The sequence below is a fragment of the Loxodonta africana genome, chromosome 5 (assembly GCF_030014295.1).
Source record: "Loxodonta africana isolate mLoxAfr1 chromosome 5, mLoxAfr1.hap2, whole genome shotgun sequence".
Taxonomy (NCBI): domain Eukaryota; kingdom Metazoa; phylum Chordata; class Mammalia; order Proboscidea; family Elephantidae; genus Loxodonta; species Loxodonta africana.
Genome location: NC_087346.1, coordinates 65,822,257 through 65,841,702, shown reverse-complemented (window position 1 = coordinate 65,841,702; position 19,446 = coordinate 65,822,257). Strand labels below are relative to the sequence as shown.

General features: G+C 39.3%; 1 protein-coding gene across 8 annotated transcripts in view; it reads left to right on the top strand.

The window, feature by feature from the left end:
- AFF1 (ALF transcription elongation factor 1) overlaps positions 1-19,446 on the top strand; it is a 243,599-nt gene that overhangs the window by 13,854 nt on the left and 210,299 nt on the right. For all 8 annotated transcript variants that reach the window (XM_023553275.2, XM_023553272.2, XM_023553274.2 and 5 more), the window contains one exon: positions 1,552-1,625. In XM_023553275.2, the coding sequence (XP_023409043.2) occupies positions 1,588-1,625 (38 nt within the window). In that variant the 5' untranslated portion in view covers positions 1,552-1,587. Of the gene's footprint in view, positions 1-1,551; positions 1,626-19,446 lie in introns of those variants that run through there.

Genomic DNA, 19,446 nt, shown 5'->3' with positions numbered 1-19,446 from the left:
TGTTTGTAACATAGATGTTGCATTCTTTTGGAGAAGGAGATGGAATGACAAATGGTATCTACTAGTGTGGAAACATTGTAGTCAGCAAGTCAGCCATTTTAATTTAATGAAAGGGGAAATAAAAGACCTTATCAGAAGTCAGAGCTGAAGGACTCTATTCTGTGTTGCAGCCTTAGCCAAAAGTGTAACACTTGAGCCACTTATACACAGCAACCCCAAACCAAACCCACTGCTGTTGAGTCGATTCCAACTCATACCGACCCTGTAAGGACAGAGTAGAACCACCCCATAGGGTTTCCAAAGCTTTAATCTTTACAGAAGCAGAATGCCATATCCTTCTCCCATGGAGCCGCTGGTGGGTTCGAACCACCGACCTTTTGGCTGACAGACGAACACTTTAACCACTGTGCCACCAGGGCTCCTTTTTATACAGAGGGCAAGTTAAAACTATTACAGATTTAATATGTTTCCATTTGTGTCAAATAGTTTGTTAAATCTGTACTAAGATAATTTAGTAACATGCCCTTGCCCTAAGGATGTTTGGAAAAAAAAAAAGAAACTAAAGCTATTTAAAGAAGTTGAGATAAGTACAGTCAATTTACAAATATATACAAGAGGGGGAAAAGGAAACAGCTGTTGATAGTGTTAGTGATATAGAGGCAGGTTGTTTCTAGAGATACACAAGATAGTACCAAGGCCCTCTGCCCAGACTGGATAACTTTCGTTGTTGTTGTTGTTTTAATCCAGTCCTGTTTTGAGAGGATGCTCAAGCATTGCTTTTTGAGACTCAGCACCTTTTCAAGTGAAGTAAGATCTTAAAATTGATTAATTAAGATCCTTTTTTTTTTTTTAAAGAACTGTTATGTGAGGATCAACCATTGGTTTCCTTTCCCTTGCATACTTATCACTTTTACCTGTGCACCACTTGATTCTAGTGAGAATGCTGACACAACCAGTGAGTCTCAGTTTTCTTATCTATAAAATGGGGTATTCACATCTACTTTGCAAGTGTATTGTAACGTTTATGTGCAATGTCAGTTTTCAAAGGGCTTAACACAGTGCTTGGCACAAGGGAAATGTTATTGCCCTGCCTCCTCATGACAAGCTTGTGTGCTTTTTTTTCTTGCTGAAATTTTGAGTAGCAGCCTCAAAATTAAAAGTGCAATTAGCCTTTGATGTATGCTGACCTGTTTGTTCTTGCAACTTGGGAAATATTGACGAAGCATTTTCTGCTTTAAATTAGGACTTTGAACTCTGTCTCCAATAAGGTTTCTTACAGGGCAGTCAAGGATCCCTGGTGGCACAATGGTTAAGCGCTAGTCTGCGAACCAAAGGCTGTGGTTCAAATCCACCAGTGGCTCCACAGGAGAAAGACGTTAGTGATCTGCTCTTTTAAAGATTACAGCCCAGGAAACCCCGTGGGGCAGTTCTGCTCTGTCCTATTCATTTGCTGTGAGTTGAAGTCCGCTTGATGGTACACGACAACAACAGATGTCACACCTGTGAATTTACGTATGGGCTGATGCTCACAAGCTGCTGTTTCTCTTTCAGATGAACAGACTTGCCACTTCCCACTGATTGGCAGCAATGGCGTTTACTGAAAGAGTCAGCAGCAGCGGCAACAGGTAAGAACGGAACCCGTTATTCAAAGACGCAGCAGTATTTAATTTTTGCATCTACTTTTCAAAGAATAAGCTTGGTCCTTTCCTTTTTGTAACTTATGAACTCCGTGGTACAGGAAAATATTTGAAAATGTCAGCTTTTACTACATGAAGTCAAACTTGTAAGAGTAGCTATGGATTTCCTTTAAACCTAGTCATTTCTGAGTCTCTTAACTCACATCTTTAAAGATGCTTTTAAGATACTGGCCCGTTTTGCACTGATTTGGGAAAATGAGCATGTATTCAGACTGTGCTGACACAAATTTCTTGATGAAATCCACTTCATTATAAGAGCCTTGAGCTAGAAAATTCTGTCTTATTTATATTTTACGTCTTCCACACCTCTCCCTCCGACTCTGCACACACAGTTCTTTGCCTTCTTGCATATTACTAAGTGATCAATGTTGATTGAAGGAAGCATATTAAGATTTGGAAGCAGCTTTTAAGAATAACTCCTTTGACATACAGAAGGAATTTTTAATATCACTGCTCAGTTTTATATATAATATTAGCTATTCAAAATATTAAAATATGAGAAATATAGATGAAAACTTACCTAATATTTATTAAGTAACAGTGTAGGCAATGGTGCGTATCATTCTGGACTGTCTTGGACACTTTCCTACTTCCTGCCCCTTTCTGATTCATTTAGCAAACTCTTCTTCAATTCCAGGTGGTCCTGGTGGGACTGCTGTTAAACTTGGTGCACTCAACTCCCCCACCAGGGAGAAAGTATGTGACTCAGGCAGCCTCAATCATCATTCTGCTAGAGCCTTGGGGGAAAACAGTTGTCATTTGTCTTAACGTTTGTTCATGATGATTGGCTGCGCATAAGGTTTTTTTCTTCCTAAATTTTATTTATTTTATTGTTGTTATTGAGAAAATACACAGCAAAATATACACCATTTCAACAGTTTCTACATGTACAATTTAGTGACATTGATTACATTCTTTGAGTTGTACGACCATTCTCACCTTCCTTTTCTGAGTAGTTCCTCCTTCATTAGTGTAAACTCACTGCCCGGTAAGGTTCCTATCTAATCTCTCAAGTTGCTGTTGCCGCTTTGATCCCATATAGATGGTTCTTAAAAGAGCATAATGCTTAAGGCAGGCATTTTTTACTAGTTAAGCTAAACAATTGCTCGATTTTCCGATGACTTCAGGGGATATTTTTGGTTTAAGGTTTTTTTTTTTAATTTTATTGTGCTTTAAGTGAAAGTTTACAAATCAAGTCAGTCACACAAAAACCCATATACACCTTGCTACACGCTCCCACTTACTCTCCCCCTAATAAGACAGCCTGCTCTCTCCCTCCACTCTCTTTTCGTGTCCTTTTCGCCAGCTTCTAACCCCCTCCACCCTCTCATCTCCCCTCCAGGCAGAGGATGCCAACATAGTCTCAAGTGTCCACCTGATCCAAGAAGCTCACTCCTCACCAGCGTCCCTCTGCAACCCATTGTCCAGTCCAATCCATGTCTGAAGAGTTGGCTTTGGGAATGGTTCCTGTCCTGGGCCAACAGACGTTCTGGGGACCATGACCATTGGGGTCCTTCCAGTCTTAGTCATACCATTAAGTCTAGTCTTATGAGAATTTGGGATCTGCACCCCACTGCTCTCCTGCTCCCTCAGGGGCTCTCTGTTGTGTTCCTTGTCAGGGCCATCATCGGTTGTAGCCGGGCACCATCTAGTTCTTCTGGTCTCAGGATGATATAGTCTCTGGTTCATGTGGCCCTTTCTGTCTCTTGGGCTCGTAATTGCCTTGTGTCCTTGGTGTTCTTCATTCTGCTTTGATCCAGGTGGGTTGAGACCAATTGATGCATCTTAGATGGCTGCTTGCTAGCGTTTAAGACCCCAGACGCCACTCTTCAAAGTGAGATGCAGAATGTTTTTTTTAATAGATTTTATTATGCCAATTGACTTCGATGTCCCCTGAAACCATGGTTCCCAAACCCCTGCCCTTGCTATGCTGGCCTTCGAAGCATTCAGTTTATTCAGGAAACTGCTTTGCTTTTGGTTTAGTCTAATTGTGCTGACCTCCCCTGTACTGTGTGCTGTCTTTCCCTTCACCTAAAGTAGTTCTTATCTACTATTAGTGAATACCCCTCTCCCACCCTTCCTGCCTCCCCCCTCTCATAACCACAAAAGAATGTTTTCTTCTCAGTTTAAACTATTTCTCAAGTTCTTATAATAGTGGTATTATACAATATTTGTCCTTTTGCAACTGACTAATTTCACTCAGTGTAATGCCTTCCAGGTTCCTCCATGTTATGAAATGTTTCACAGATTCCTAACTGTTCTTTATCAATGCATAGTATTCCATTGTGTGAATATACCATAATTATCCATTCATCCATTGATGGGCACCTTGGTTGCTTCCATCTTTTTGCTATTGTGAACAGTGCTGCAATAAACATGGGTGTGCATGTATCTGTTCGTGTAAAGGCTCTTATTTCTCTAAGATATATTCCAAGGAGTGGGATTGCTGGATCATATGGTAGTTCTATGTATAGCTTTTTAAGGAAGCGCCAAATCGATTTCCAAAGTGGTTGTACCATTTGACGTTCCCACCAGCAGTGTAGAAGTGTTCTAATCTCTCCACAGCCTCTCCAACATTTATTATTTTTTGGATTAATGCCAGCCTTGTTGGAGTGAGATGAAATCTCACTATCGTTTTGATCTGCATTTCTCTAATGGCTAATGATCGTGAACATTTCCTCATGTGTCTGTTAGCTACCTGAATGTCTTCTTTAGTGAAGCGTCTATTCGTATCTTTTGCCCATTTGGTTTAAGGTTTAAAGATTATCTCAGGGCCATAGTTTCAGAGGTTTATCCACCCTCCATAGCTCCAGAAAGTCTAGAGTCCATGGGAATTTGAAATTCTGTTCTGCATTTTACCCCCTTTGCTCAGGATTCTTCCATGGAATCTTTGATCAAAATGTTCAGTAATGGTAGCCAGGCACCATCCAGTTCTTCTGGTCTCATGGCAGAGGAGGCAGTTGTTTATGGAGGTAATTAGCCACACATTCCATATCTTCCTCCTGTTCCTGACTCCTCTTCTTCATCTGTTTCTCCAGGTGAATAGAGACCAATTGTACTTTGGATGGCTGCTTGCAGACTTTTAAGGCCCCAGGCACTACACAATGAACTAGGAGTTAGAACAGAAGCACTGAGCACGATACTAGATACTAGGCCAATTAACTGCAATATCCCTTGAAACCATGACCCTAAACCTCCAAACCAAGGAACCAAATCCCATGAGGTGTTTGGTTGTACACGAGCAGCCTCAGCAGTTACTTTTTTTTTTTTTGTCACTGTTATAAATATACCTATTCTACAACTTTTGCCAATGCAGCTTTTTACAGATGTACAACTTATTGACAGCAATTACAATACTTGGCTGTGCATCCCTACCCTTAAGCAATGTGATTTTTCCATCACTATTAATCCTCCTTTTACCCCTCCTTCCTGCCCCTCATAACCACTGATAAGCTTTAGTCTGTACACCTGTGCCTTTTCTTGTCTTTTTTTTTTAAGTAAGGTCACACAATATTTGTCCTTTTGTGATTGGCTTATTTCGCTCAGCATAATGTCTTGAAGCTCCATCCATACTGTAGCATGTATCAAGACTTCACTTCTCCTACTGGCTGAGTAATACTCCGCTGTATGTATGTACTACATCTTGTTTATCCATCCATCTGTTGATGGGCATTTAGGTTGCTTCCACCTTTGGGCTATTGTGAGTAGTGCTGCAGTGAACATTGGTGTACAAGTCTCTTGTAAACTCTGCTTTCAATTTTTTGGGGTATATACCTAGAAGTGGAACTGCTGGGTCATATGGTAGTTTTTTGAGGAACTGCCACACTGTTTTCCACGATAGCTGTACAATTTTACATTTCTACCAGCAATGGATAAGGGTTCCAATTCCCTGCATTCTCGCCAACATTTATTATTTTCTGTTTGTTTTCTTGTTATCTTAGCTATCCTAGCGGGAGGGGAGTCTGGTTGTGCAGTGGTTAAGTGTTTGGCTGTTAACCAAAAGGCCAGCAGTTCGAATCCAACAGTTGCACCTTGGAAACCCTATGGGGTACTTTTGCTCTATCCTGTATGGTCGTTAGGAGTCGGAATTGACTTGACGGCAGTAGGTTTTTTTTTTTTTTTAATCCCAGTGGGAGTGAAATGGTATCTCACTGTGGTCTATTTACATCTCTGTAATGTCTAATGGCATAGTGGATAAGTGCTACAGCTGCTAACCAAGAGGTCAGCAGTTTGAATCTGCCAGGCATTCCTTGGAAACTATCGGGCCGCTATGAGTTGGAATCGACTCGACGGCAGTGGGTTTGGGTTTTTTTGAATGGCTAATCATACTGAGCATCTTTTCATGTGTTAGATGGCCATTTGAATGTCCTCTTTGGTGAAATGTCTATTCAAGTCCTTTGCCCATTTTATGATTGGGTTGTCTTTTTGTTGCTAAGTTGTTGAAGTTTTACATATCTTTTGGTTTTCAGATTCTTCTCAGATATATGGTGTCCAAAGATAATCTCCCAGTTGGTAGCTTGTCTTTTTACTTTTTTGGTAAAGTCTTTTGATGAACAGAAGTTTTCAATTTTATGAGGCTCCATGTATTTATTTTGCTTTTAGCTATTTGTGCTTTTGTGCACATAAGTTTTTAATTTTTATGTAATTAAATGTCTTGTCCTTTGAATTCTGGTTTTGATTCTGCTTAGAAAGGTCTTTTCTACTCCAAGGTTGTGAAAATAATGTCATATGTTCTTGCTGGCATTTGCATGTTTTCATTTTTTTGCTTTTAAATCAGAATTTGTAAGCTGGTAGCCTGTGGGAGAGATCTGGTCAACAGATGGATTTTGTTTGGTCTCCTGAAAAAAAAATTACCTGCCAATATTTTAAAAATAAGATCTAGATTTCCATCTTCTCTTGAAAGTTTTAAGATTTAACAGTACTGGGTTTGCATTGGAGCACTGGTGGTATAGTGGTTAAGAACTAGGCTGCTAACCAGAAAATTGGCAGTTCGAATCCAGCAGCTGGTCCTTGGAAACCCTATGGGGCAGTTCTACCCATTCCTATAGGGTCGCTGTGAGTTGGAATTGACTTGATTGCAGCGGGTTTGGTTTGGGTTTAGTTTGGGCTTGCATTGCCATCTAGCACCCCTCAGATGGAATTGAATAGCCACTAGTTCCTTTAGGCAGGACATGTACTTTTTAATTCAGAATTTACCAACTGGTGTACATGCCATCAGTACGTTTCAGGTGTGCCAAGATGTTGATTTCCCTTCAGCCTGCAGGTCAACCATACTCATGCCTGTTTTCTTCCTGCAGACATCTGCATTGTTGGTCTGCCCTGGGGTTGTATTGGTGGGTGCCATGGAGTCAATTCTGACTCATAGTGACCCTGTATGATAGAGTAAAACTGCACCACAGGGTTTCCTAGGCTGTATAAAAAAATAAAAATAAATTTTTTTTTTTTTTTTTTTAATCTTTATGGGGTTAGAAACCCTGGTGGCATAGTGGTTAAGTGCTACGGTTGCTACCAAAGGGTCGGCAGTTCAAATGCACCAGGCGCTCCTTGGAAGCTCTATGGGACAGTTCTACTCTGTCCTTTAGGGTCACTATGAGTCGGAATTGACTCGATGGCAACAGGTAGTCTTTATGGGAGCAGATTCCCAGGTCCTTCTGTCATAGAGCCGCTGGATTATTCAAACTGCCAACCTTTTCGTTAGCAAGCACCTTGATGTGAAAAAAAAAAAAAAGTTTGGGAAGCACTGATGCTTTCTGGTTCACTACAGCTCCCAAATCACCCAATTTATTAGTAAGCTGCTTGGCTCTCTTAACTTCCAACCTAGTTGTAGATCTTTGACTTTTTAGTTCTTTGAGCCACCTATAGTTAGTTTTAGTATAAAGTCTGTGTTGTAAATTTCCATTATAACAAGTAAGTTAAAAAGTGGATCATGTTAGGAAGCCTTTTTTTTTTTTTTTTTAAGAAAAAGGCTAGCCAATTGTTTCAACATCACTTATTAAATTATACATCTTTTCTCCACTAATTTGAATGTTATGTCTAAATTCTGGCACATTTTTGGGTCTGTCATTGGACTTTCTTATTCCATTGATTTTCTCTTGATAGTACCATACTGCTTCACTGTATGTTTATTATATGTTTTAATATTCAGGCAGATTCTTACTACTTTTTATTTTCAGAATTTTCATAACTATTCACATCTGATTATATTTTCAGGTGTACTCTGAAACCATTAGTCAAGTTCTAGAGAAGTTTTGGCTGGCATCTTGACTGAGGTCCCTTTGAATTGATCATTAGGAACAGTTGACAGCTATAGAATGTTAAAATTGGGTCTTCTTACAGAAGAATCTAGATAATCAGATTGGTGAAAATTTAAGGGGAGAAGAGATTTTAAATTTCAGTTTTAAGATTTTTGGGAAGTAATAGGTTCTCAAAAATTCCTTGTTATTGACATTAAATCAAGTGTAATTTCTGATGTTGTTGTTGTGTGCTATCTAGTTGATTCTGACTCATAAACCAAAAAAAAAGCCCAGTGCCCTTGAGTCGATGCCGACTCATAAACCAAAAAAAAAAAAAGCCCAGTGCCATTGAGTCAATTCCGACTCATAGACCAAAAAAAAAACACCCCAGTGCTGTCGAGTCAATTCCAACTCATAGCAACCCTGCAGGACAGAGTAGAACTGCCCTATAGAGTTTCCAAGGAGCGCCTGGTGGATTCGAACTGCTGACCCTTTGGTTAGCAGCTGTAGCACTTAACGACTATGCCACCAGGGACCCTATTATAGGATAGTGTAGAACTGCCTCATAGGGTTTCCAAGGGTCAGCTGGTGGATTTGAACTGCCAGACCTTTTGGTTAGCAGCCTGATCTCTTAACCACTTCACCACCAGGGCTCCAATTTCTGATAGGAGAATCAATTGCAATCATTAACAGTATTATCAGTGCTAAGGTTGAAAGATATTTTATATTCTGTTATTTACAGATGTTTTCTATCACTGCAAATTATTAAATTAAGGTGGTGTTATAAATTGAATTGTGTCCCCAAAAGATGTATGTCAACTTGGCTAGGCCATGATTCACAGTATTGTGATTGTCTCCCGTATTGTGATCTGATGGAATTATCCTAAATGTTGTAAATCCTAACCTCTATGATGTTAATGAGGCAGGATGAGAGGCAGTTATGTTAATGAGGCAGGACTCAGTCCACAGGATTAGTTTGTATCTTGAGTCAATGTCTTGAAATATAGAAGAGAGAAACAGCAGAGAGGAGAGGGACCTCGTACCACCAAGAAAGAAGAGCCAGGAGAAGAGTACTTCCTTTGTACCTGGGGTCCCTGTGCTGAGAAACTCCTAGACCCAGGGGAAGATTGGTGACAAGGACCTTCCCCCTGAACCAACAGAGGAAGAAGGCCTTCCTCTGGAGCCAGTGTCCTGAATTCGAACTTCTAGCCTCCTAAACTATGAGAGAATAAATTTCTGTTTGTTAAAGCCATCCACTTGTGGTATTTCTGTTACAGCAGTACTAGATGACTAAAACAGATGGGTACAATATTCAGACAGTTATAGAGTGGTGTTTCCATTATTTGTGGTACTTATCTTTCCAGCTCCTCACCTCCCTAGTGTGTTCATTTTAATTTTAATTCCTAATACAAGTGGTAAGGTAGGGGAAATCCCAAGTAAAGCTCTATTTTTAATATATACCAAAGCTCACTTGTTTAAATGTTTAATCATCATAGTTATTTAATCTTTTAGTAGTCCAGGAAAACATCAAATTTATATGGAACTGGTCCAGGACTAGGATGTATTTGCAAAGGAAATAGATTTGTATTGAATATGCATCTCTAATCATGAAAAATTAAATAGGAATCTAAGTGTGAACCCTTGCTTTGTTCAGAGCTATCTAGAGTTGTAAGTGTGGATAGACTACTAATGTAATGTGCAAAGACAAATATTTGTTTTAGTTTTTATAAGTAATAGGCTTCTGTGATTTCCAGATTTATCAGCATTAAATATTGAGTCTGAGCTTTTATATTTTCCCTACCTTCCTTCCCCTCCTCCTCCTTTTAGGTTTTTCTGAAAAGTTTTATTGAAATATAACAAACCAAAAAGTGCAGACATTATTAGTACAGTTCCCCTGCATTTTCACAAAGTGAACATACTTGTGTGACAGATCAAGTGACGATAATACCAGCTCTCCAGAAGTGCCCCCCTGTCCCATTTCAGCTACTACCTTCCTCAAAGATAACCACTGCTCTGACTTCTAACACCATGGATTTATTTTGACTGCCTTTGACTTTATTAAAATATAATCATATAGTATACACTCATGTCTTCAATTCAGTTTTGATTTTGACATTGTTTTTAGTTCTTCTATTAATCTTTGTAATTTTAAATATCTATAGTATATTTTTATAGTGTTTTATATTATGTATTATATTAAAGTAATATTAATTATATATATAATCTATTGAATATTTTTGGTATTTTTTCCATCAACTTGCCATCACCTAAGAAAATAATATACTTATCCTTTCTTCCATCTCTTCATCCTTCTCTCCTTCAACTACTAGCCTCCGCTTTCAGTTTTAAATTGTCCACGTTGATAGCACATTTTATTTTACAATTTTATGCTCCCTTGCAAAGCTTCAGCTGTAAATTAATACAGTGAAACCTGTGAAAGCTGGAACCTATGTAATGCAGAAACCTGTTAGAGATGGAAACCGCAAATATTTTCCACAAGTAGAAAACTATAGAAAAGTGGTAAAACTGCACCCTGTCAAAGGTAGAAAATTTTTGAGACCCAGAAAAACGAAGCAGTCGTGTCAAGTTCTGGCTCTCACAGGTTTCACTACAGTAAAAGTTGAAAAACCAATAAGCACCATAATTATTTTGTTTGAGAAGCAAAATAGTGCCATCTTCTTGTTGTTAGGTGCCGTTGAATCAGTTCTGACTCATAGCGACCAACCCTGTATACAACAGAGGGAAACATTGCCTGGTCCTGTGCCATCCTTAAAATTGTTGCTATGTTTGAGGCCATCATTGCAGCCACTCTGTCAATCCATCTGTTCCAGGGCCTTCCTCTTTTTCACTGCCCCTCTACTTTGCTAAGCATGAAGTCCTTCTTGAGGGACTGGTCCCTCCTGATAATTTGTCCAAAGTATGTGAGATGAACTCTCATCATCCTTGCTTCCAAGGAGCACTCTAGTTTTATTTCTTCCATGACAGACTTGTTCATTCTTCTGGCAGTCCATGGTATATTCAGTATTCTTCGCCAACACCATAATTCAAAGACATCAATTCTTCTTTGTTCTTCCTTATTCATTGTCCAGCTTTCACATGCATATGAGGCTAATGAAAATATCATGGCTTGGGACAGGTGCACCTTAGTCTTCAGAGTGACACCTTTGCTTTTTAACACTTTAAAGGAGGTCTTTTGCAGCAGATTTGCCCAGTGCGATATGTTTGGTTTCCTGGCTGCTGCTTCCGTGGGCGTTGATTGTGGATTCAAGTGAAATGAAATCCTTGACAACATCAGTCTTGTCTCCATTTATCATGATATTTCTTATTGGTCCGGTTGTGAGGATTTTTGTTTTGTGTTGAGCTGTAGTTCATACTGAAGGCTGTAGTTTTTGATCATCATCAATGAATGCTTCAGGTCTTCTTCCTTTCGGCAAGCAAGGTTGTGCCATCTGCATATCACAGATTGTTAACGCATCTTCCTCAGTCCTGATGCTGAATTCTTCATGTAGTCCAGTTTCTCAGATTATTTGCTCAGCATACAGATTGAATAAGTATGGTGAAAGGATATAACCCTGACTCACACCTTTCTTGGTTTTAAACCATGCAGTATCCCCTTGCTCTGTTTGAATGACAGCCCCTTGGTCTATTTACAGGTTCCACGTGAGTACAATTACGTGTTCTGGAATTCCCGTTCTTCAGAATGTTATCCATAATTCGTTACGATCCACACGATCGAATGCCTTTGTACAGTCAATAAAACACAGATAAACACTTTCTGGTATTCTCTGCTTTCATCCAAGATCCATCTGACATCAACAGTGATACTCCTTGTTCCACATCCTATTCTGAATCTAGCTTGAATTTCTGGCATTTCTCTGTCAACGTACTGCTGCAACTGCTTTTGAATGGTCTTCAGCAAAATTTTACTTGTGTGTGATTTAATGACATTGTTCAATAATTTCTGCATTCTGTTGGATCACCTTTCTTTGGAATGGGAACAAATATGCATCTCTTCCACTCAGTTGGCCAGGTAGCTGTCTTCCAAATTTCTTGACATAGATGAATGAGCACTTCCAATGTTACATCTGTTTGTTGAAACATCTCAATTGGTATTCCATCAATTCCTGGAGCCTTGTTTTTTTGCCAGTGCCTTCAGTGCACTTTGGCCTTCTTCCTTTAGCACCATTGGTTCTTGATCATATGCTACCTCCTGAAATGGTTGAATGTTGACCGGTTCTTCTTAGTACAGTGACTCTATTCCTTCCATGTTCTTTTGATGCTTCCTGCATCATTCAGTATCTTACCCATAGAATCCTTCAAAATTGCAACTTGAGGCATGAATTTCTTTTCATTTCTTTCAGTTTGAAAAATGCTGAACATGTTTTTCTCTTTTGGTTTTCTAACTCCAGGTGTTTGCACGTTGTCTTCTTGAGCAGCTCTTTGAAGTCTTCCATTCAGCTCATTTACTTCATCATTACCTTCGTTTGCTTTAGCTACTGTGTGTTCCAGAGCAAGTTTGAGTCTCTTGTGACATCCATTTTGGTGTTTTCTTTCTTTCCTGTCTTTTTAATGACTTTTTGCTTTCTTCATGTATGATGTCCTTCATGTCGTCTCACAACTTGTCTGGTCTTCGGTCATTAGTGTTCAGTTCAGCGCATCAAATGTGTTCTTGAGATGGTCTCTAAATTCAGATACAGTGTACTCAGGGTTGTACTTTGGCTCTCCTGGACTTGTTTTCATTTTCTTCAGCTTCAGGTTGAACTTGCATATGAGTAATTGATGATCTTCTCCACAGTTGGTCCCTTGCCTTGTTCTGACTGATGATATCAAGCTTCTCTACTGTCTTTTTCTACAGATGTAGTTGATTTGATGCTTGTGTATTCCATCTGATGAGGTCCACATGTATAGTTACAGTTTATGTTGTTGAAAAAAGGTATTTCCAATGAATAGATCCTTGGTCTATATCTTTAGCTGGGTAAATTGTTCAAAATGATGCCACATTTTAAATAGCATCATTTTTGAGTGGTGTTTCTATGTTTTCTGAAGTTTCTAATTACTCTTCTTTTTCATTGTTGATAGAGGGACATGCCTTTTGCTATTTCACTAATGTGTTTTCATTCTTACCCTTCTGTACCCATTGCTTAAAATCTCTGATTTTCTTCTTGGAATCCTGAAACTAAAATTATTTTATACAAAGTGTGTTCTAAATACATTCTTCTGAAATTGGACCCAGGTAATTAATTCAGAGAGTAAAACTGGGATACATTCCTGTGAAATTTTTACTTGATGGCAAGGGGGTGGGGGCATGTTAAGATAAAACATAAGAATGAAAGCAGCTTTATTTTAGGCTACACCATCAGATCAGTGGGACCTGGTTTTTTTGACTCCTGCCATTAAAGGTTGAACACTTCTTATAGAAGGGTTAGGAGATCCGCTGATATGCTTGTTGGCATTTTGTGAGATTTCTGGGATTGAGTTATGTGAACACTGATTCACATTGTAATACTGTACTATTGTCCTGGAAGCTCTTTCCCCAGAAGGGCATGGAATAATGTTTAATTCTCCTAATTGAGGAGAGTTCTCAATTAATGAGGAAACTACAAGGTGTTAAACAGATTAACACCTATTAAATTATGGACAGATTTTCTTTGTGTGAGCAGATCAGGGGCCAAGCTTCCAGATGCTCACACGGGAGATTGATGGCTGCAGGCTGTTTTTCCTAAAATAGCGATTGGCCTGGGCATTGTAAATAATCCACACCTGGAGTTGTGAAATGTGGACCTAGGGAGGGTTCCTGTATTTCCACAGTGAAATAGTTTCAGGCCTGATTTACAAGTGCGGTAATGTTTCTTAAGCAGAAACCTTGTTTTCCTTTATTTTAGAAAATGGTTCCTGTAATGTGATGGATCACTTTTATATGGCCTTTGCCACCTTGGCCGTGTAACTCCCACCAAATGATTGCGTGGGACTGTGCATATAAGGTGCCTGTGGCTCACCAAGGGTATTGTCAGCTTGCTAATAAAGCAGATAAGTTGCTTAGCACCCTTGTGGTGGTAAAAAAAAAAAAAAAAAAAAATATAGATAAAGTATATGGAACCCTAACAAAGGGGTTATTTGGTTTTGCTATTCACTAGACTTAAAAGAATTGTACCGTTAGTTCCCTAATAAACCACTTAACTGTAAGGACAGTTCATGAGTTCTGTGAGATACTGCAGTGAATTATGGAACCCAAAGACCAGAGGGCTGAGTACTGGGGGGAGGGGGAGCACTGGGGGGAGGGGGAGTACTGGGGGGAGTACTGAGGGGAAGGGGGAGTAGTTGATGGTGGAGATGATGGAGTGATGCAGCAGCTTGGAAAAATTGGACATTTGGGACATCTGTAACCTCCGCCTCATAGGAACCAGCTTTGTGCTGATCCTTCTAAAAGAAATTATTCATTTAGTTCCTAACTGGTAAATATGCGTCATTGTCAAATGTAGTTTAAGATGATTCATCAGCTCCATGGATTTAGGGGAGATTAGTTTCAGACTTAGCCCAGACCTGAGGAAATCTTTTTCAAAGGTAGTTATTTCCCAGAGAGACAGTTAAATTTTGGGGAAAAAAAGACAAAAATGTTGAGTAATTTTGCCAATATATGTAGCCAGCTAAGTGTGAGACTCAGCAGCCAGAAAGATTGTATTCAGATCTCTGACACTGGTTCCTTGGGCAAATTGCTTAACTTTTAAAGCCTCATTAAAACGGGGATGAGATAATGCATGTAAAGTGCTTATAACAGGCCTGGAACATTATAACTTCTCTATAAATTATTAATTTCACTACTAAGGTGATGATGGTGGGATGGTGGGTTTCAGGGGAGCCAGTGGCTTTTTTAATTCTACTTCAAGAGGAAAGGTTTTGCTTGGAGGAAACTCTTTGGGTTGAAGAGATTTCTTTGTGAGCTGCTTTGGGAAGCGCCCTCATAGGAAGGAGAATGATAGAGAAACAGAACTTTAATAAAGAAACACGGGGAGTGTGTTTATTTGCAGGGTATGTGGATACACTTACAAGGTTTTACTTTGGTCTATTTTACATTTAATATTGGCTGTGGAATTATCCTGAATCACCCACAGAGCATAAGAGAACATTGCTACTTAGTATTTACTGTTCTACCAGTAGTGTACTTATCTTCCCGCCACAAACAACTTTATTGCAGTATAATTTATATACTGTTTTAAGTGTACAATTTAGTGATTTTTAGTAAATTTACTGAGTTGTGCAACAATCACTGGAATCCAATTTTATGTTTCCACCACCTCCAATAGATGATACTACCTGTTTGCAGTTAATGTTTGGTCCCAGTCCCAGCCCCAGGCAACCATTAATCTACTTTCTCCAGTAAGCAAAGGCCTGGAGAAACTAATTGTTGTTAGGTGCCTAGTTGATTACGACTCATAGCGACCCTGTGTACAACAGAACCAAACACTGCCGGGTCCTGTGCCATCCTCAAAGTTGTTGCTGTGTTGGAGCCCATTGTTGCAGCCACTGTGTCAGTCCATCTCCTTGAGGGTCTCCCTCTTTTTTATTGACCCTCTACTTTACCAAGCATGATGTCTTTCTCCAGGGACTGGTCCCTCCAGTAACATGTCCAAAGTACGTGAGATGAAGTCTCCTCCCTTCTAAGGAGCATTCTGGCTGCTGAATACATGAATCAGGCTATAGGGAATGCTGAGGTAACTAGTTTGTGTTTGGTTGGGAAAAGTTTTAATTACTATACTAAATAACATTTAATATGTAAAGCACTGTGAGATTTCGTATCTGCTTTTGACCAACAATTTCTGAAGACATAACACCTGCAATACAGACTGCCGCTATTTCTGTTGCCTTAAAATTTTTTTAAAACTTTGGTAGAAGGTGGAATTTTGTATATTTATATAAGTAAAATGTTATTAAATACAGTTAAGTGAATAAACCTGTACCTGTTGCTGTCCAGTTGATTCTGACTCATAGCAACCCTATGGAACAAGGTAGAGCTGACTGCCTCGTATGGTTTCCAAGTCTGTAATCTTTATGAAAGCAAACTGCCACATATTTCTTCCGAGGAGCGGCTGGTGGGTTCGAATCGCCACCCTTGCAGTTAGCAATTAGAAAATATTGAGTAAATGGGTCTTATGAAATCATTGAAGATTTTTTGTTAAGAAGAGTCTAAAGATTAAACAAAAAAGGAAAAAAATCTTGTGCAGCATAGTAGCAGTCAGTAAACAATTAATGTTGACTTCTATGATTAGAGAATTAACTGGTCTAATTTACTTTTTTATCCATCTTCTTGAATGTTGTACTGTAAAAGCTAAAGTTAACCGGAATCCAGAAAATAGTTAATGTATTATTTAAAAAAAAAAAAGGCAACTAATACTGGCCGTGATATTCTAATTTAGTGTAGGCTTAATTATTGTTCTCTCTTACTACCTTTCTCCTTTCATCATTTTGAAATAATTTTTTTTACCATGAAAATATTTAGAGATTAGTAGAAGTAGAAGCAAAATTAAATGACTTCTCAAATACCCTTTTCCCAAATTCAACATTTCTCAAGATTTGGCCACACCTTGATTATCTATCTGTTTTTCGTTGAAGTATTTTTAAACAAATCCAAGATGTGTGTGTGTGTGTGTTTTTAATTCTTGCATACTTTATGTATGTCTCAAAAAATATAGATATTTTCCTATACAATAAAATTAGCATTTGGATTCATCTAATTCCTAGCCCATAGCCAAGCTTTCCTTGTTTTAAAATGCCTTTTAAAGTTGTTTACAACCTGATTCAAGTGAACCAAGGTTCATACATTGTATTAAGTTTGTTGTGTCTCAAGTCTGTTTTAATCTAGAGCATTTGCCCTACTTTTTTTGGGGGGGGAGTGGTTTACTGGTACTAACTGGTTAAAGGAGCCCTGGTGGCACAATGGTTAAGTTCTCATCTGCTAACTGGAAGGTCAGAGGTTCTAATCCATGCAGAGGCTCCGTGGAAGAAAGACCTGGCAATCTGTTCCCATAAAGATCACAGCCTAGGAAACCCTATTAGGCAGTTCTGCATGGGGTCACTATGAGTTGGAATCGACTCAATGGCATACAACAATTAACTGGTTGAGGAAGCTTAGTTGTATATTTGTCTGTTTGTTTCCTCTTAGTGTGTTTAACTTGTTCCTGTGTACCAGTGAGAGTCCCTCGGTAGTCAAATGGTTAAAGCGCTTGGCTTCTAACTGAAAGGTTGAAAGTTCCCACTCACCCAGAAACACCTTGGGAGAAAGGCCTGTTTCCAAAAAAATCAACCACTCAAAACCCTGTGGAGCACACTTCTACTCTGACACATGTGGAGTCACCATGAATCAGAATTGACTCAGTGACAACTGGTTTTTAAAAAATATATACCAGTGGTTTTCAACTGGGGACGATTTTGTACCCCAAGGGACATTTGGCATCGTTGTTGTTAGGTGGCGTTGAGTTGGTTCCAACTCATAGTGACCCTATGCACAACAGAAACACTTGTGTGGTCCTGCACCATCCTTCGGATCATTGTTATGCTTGAGCTCGTTGCTGCAGCATTGTCTGGAGATATTTTTAGTTGTAACAATCTTGTGAGTAGAGGCCAGGGATGTTGCAAAACATCCTACAATTCACAGGAGAGCCCCTCTCCCCGTCACAGACAACAAAGAGTTACCTGGCCCCAAATGCCAATAGTGCTGAGGTTGAGAAACCTGTGGTTCTATCCCGTATATGTTAGCTCTGCAGCCTGATTTACATTCAAGATAAGTCTTTTTGGTATAAGTATTCTAATTGGTCAGGAGTGCTGGTATTGTTCTATGTCTTGATCTGGGTGCTGGTTACACAGTTAATTTTCTTTGTTAAAATTCATGTGTGAGTTGTGCACTTTTCTTAAGTAAGTTTTAATTCAAACAGTTTACTTAAAAAAGTTCTGAGTTGTGCTGTATACCTTCCTCTTTCTGACCACCACCTCAGACTTCTTAGATACTTCAAGAAATCTTTAAATCCTCTCGCCCTTTTAAACTTCAGTTCCCCTTTATGTGGAAAGTCGGTAAAGATGGAGGGAAAATGGGCGCCTTGTGACCTAATTATCGGGATAGTTGAGAATATGTTAGGGCCAAGTCAGAGTGTTGGTAGATTCCTGGCTCTGGAGAAAATAGCAGTTGCCCTAAGGGATAGAACACCTAGACAACAAGGAATGGAAGGCCCTTTTTGCTTATGAGTCTGTGAAAGCTTAGAAGAGAGAGAAGGCCCTTTTGGAAGGGAAGGCTTCATGAGACAAGGTCCTTTGATGAGTGGTGGGATTTCAGAAAGGCATACTGGGCTGAAAGAACCAGCAAAGGTAGGGAATGCATTAGGGCTGTGCTGGGATCCCTCTTTTGAGGGATGTCTTAAAGCCAAGCTACTCTCCCTGTCTCTGATAAATAATTGGGAGGAAAGGCAATGAATTTTTCCCTGACAGTTGGTTCTTACTGAGGGCCAGAGCTTCGTTTGCAAATGAAAGGACTGCTGTTGGAGTAGTTGAAATCACAAAGGACCCTGACTCTTTTCACATCAAAGTGTAAAAGAATCTCCAGGGGTGATAAATGGGGGCTGCAGGACTCATTACTGGTAAACAAAGCTGAAGGGTGACCTCTAAATTTTTTTTAATTAAAAGAAAACTGGGTTTCCTAGTGGTGAGCGTGGGGATGCTCTTAGTTTGAATTTTGACTGCTCACACTGGAGAAGATCTTTGTTAAGGTTATAAGGAGGCAGCCCCTGTCACCCTGGGTTTGCCCTGACTCTCCAATATTGAAAAAATGCTTTATGCCCAGGATGACTTTGCAGCTGTCCTTCTGAGGTTGAGATTTGAAGTGCAGGTGACTCAGCTGCATTTTAACTACGATAAATGGAATGGGGCAGAATTTTTAAATTTTCCTCTGAGACTAAATGAAGGCTTAGAATCCTCCTCTATTCCTTTTCCCACCCAACACCAGGAGGAAAATACCTTTATTACTGTGCAGTAGAAAGAGGTCTGTTTTTAAGTAAATTTCTTACTTAAAAGCCCAAAGGCTATTGTTTTAAAGTGTAAAGTGTAAAGATAGCATTCCTATTATCTGTGCAGTAAAGGGCTTTGCATTTGATCAAAACCTTTGACAAAAATTATTATATTTGAACACTTTTTAGGGTTGGAAGTGACACTATTACAAATAATCTAGCATTTTATACAAATTAAGGTTTGGAAACTAGTCTCTGAATTCCAGCCTGAAGGTCCACCTTCAGTAAACTTAAACTCCTTTTCTGTGTATCCAGCTCCCTCTGAAGCTTATCTCTTGTGGTTTTTTCTCTTGGCTCTTTTGTTGTAGTCAGTCCAAGCCCCAACCAAATTTTAAACAACTGGAAGTCAGAGACTGCCCTTTGTAACCCGAGTGGAACGAGTAATGTTCTGGATACCCAAGAATTCTAATGTGTTTACTGACTTTCCACATGTTTGGTAATCACCTTCTGAGTGTATCTTCCAAACCA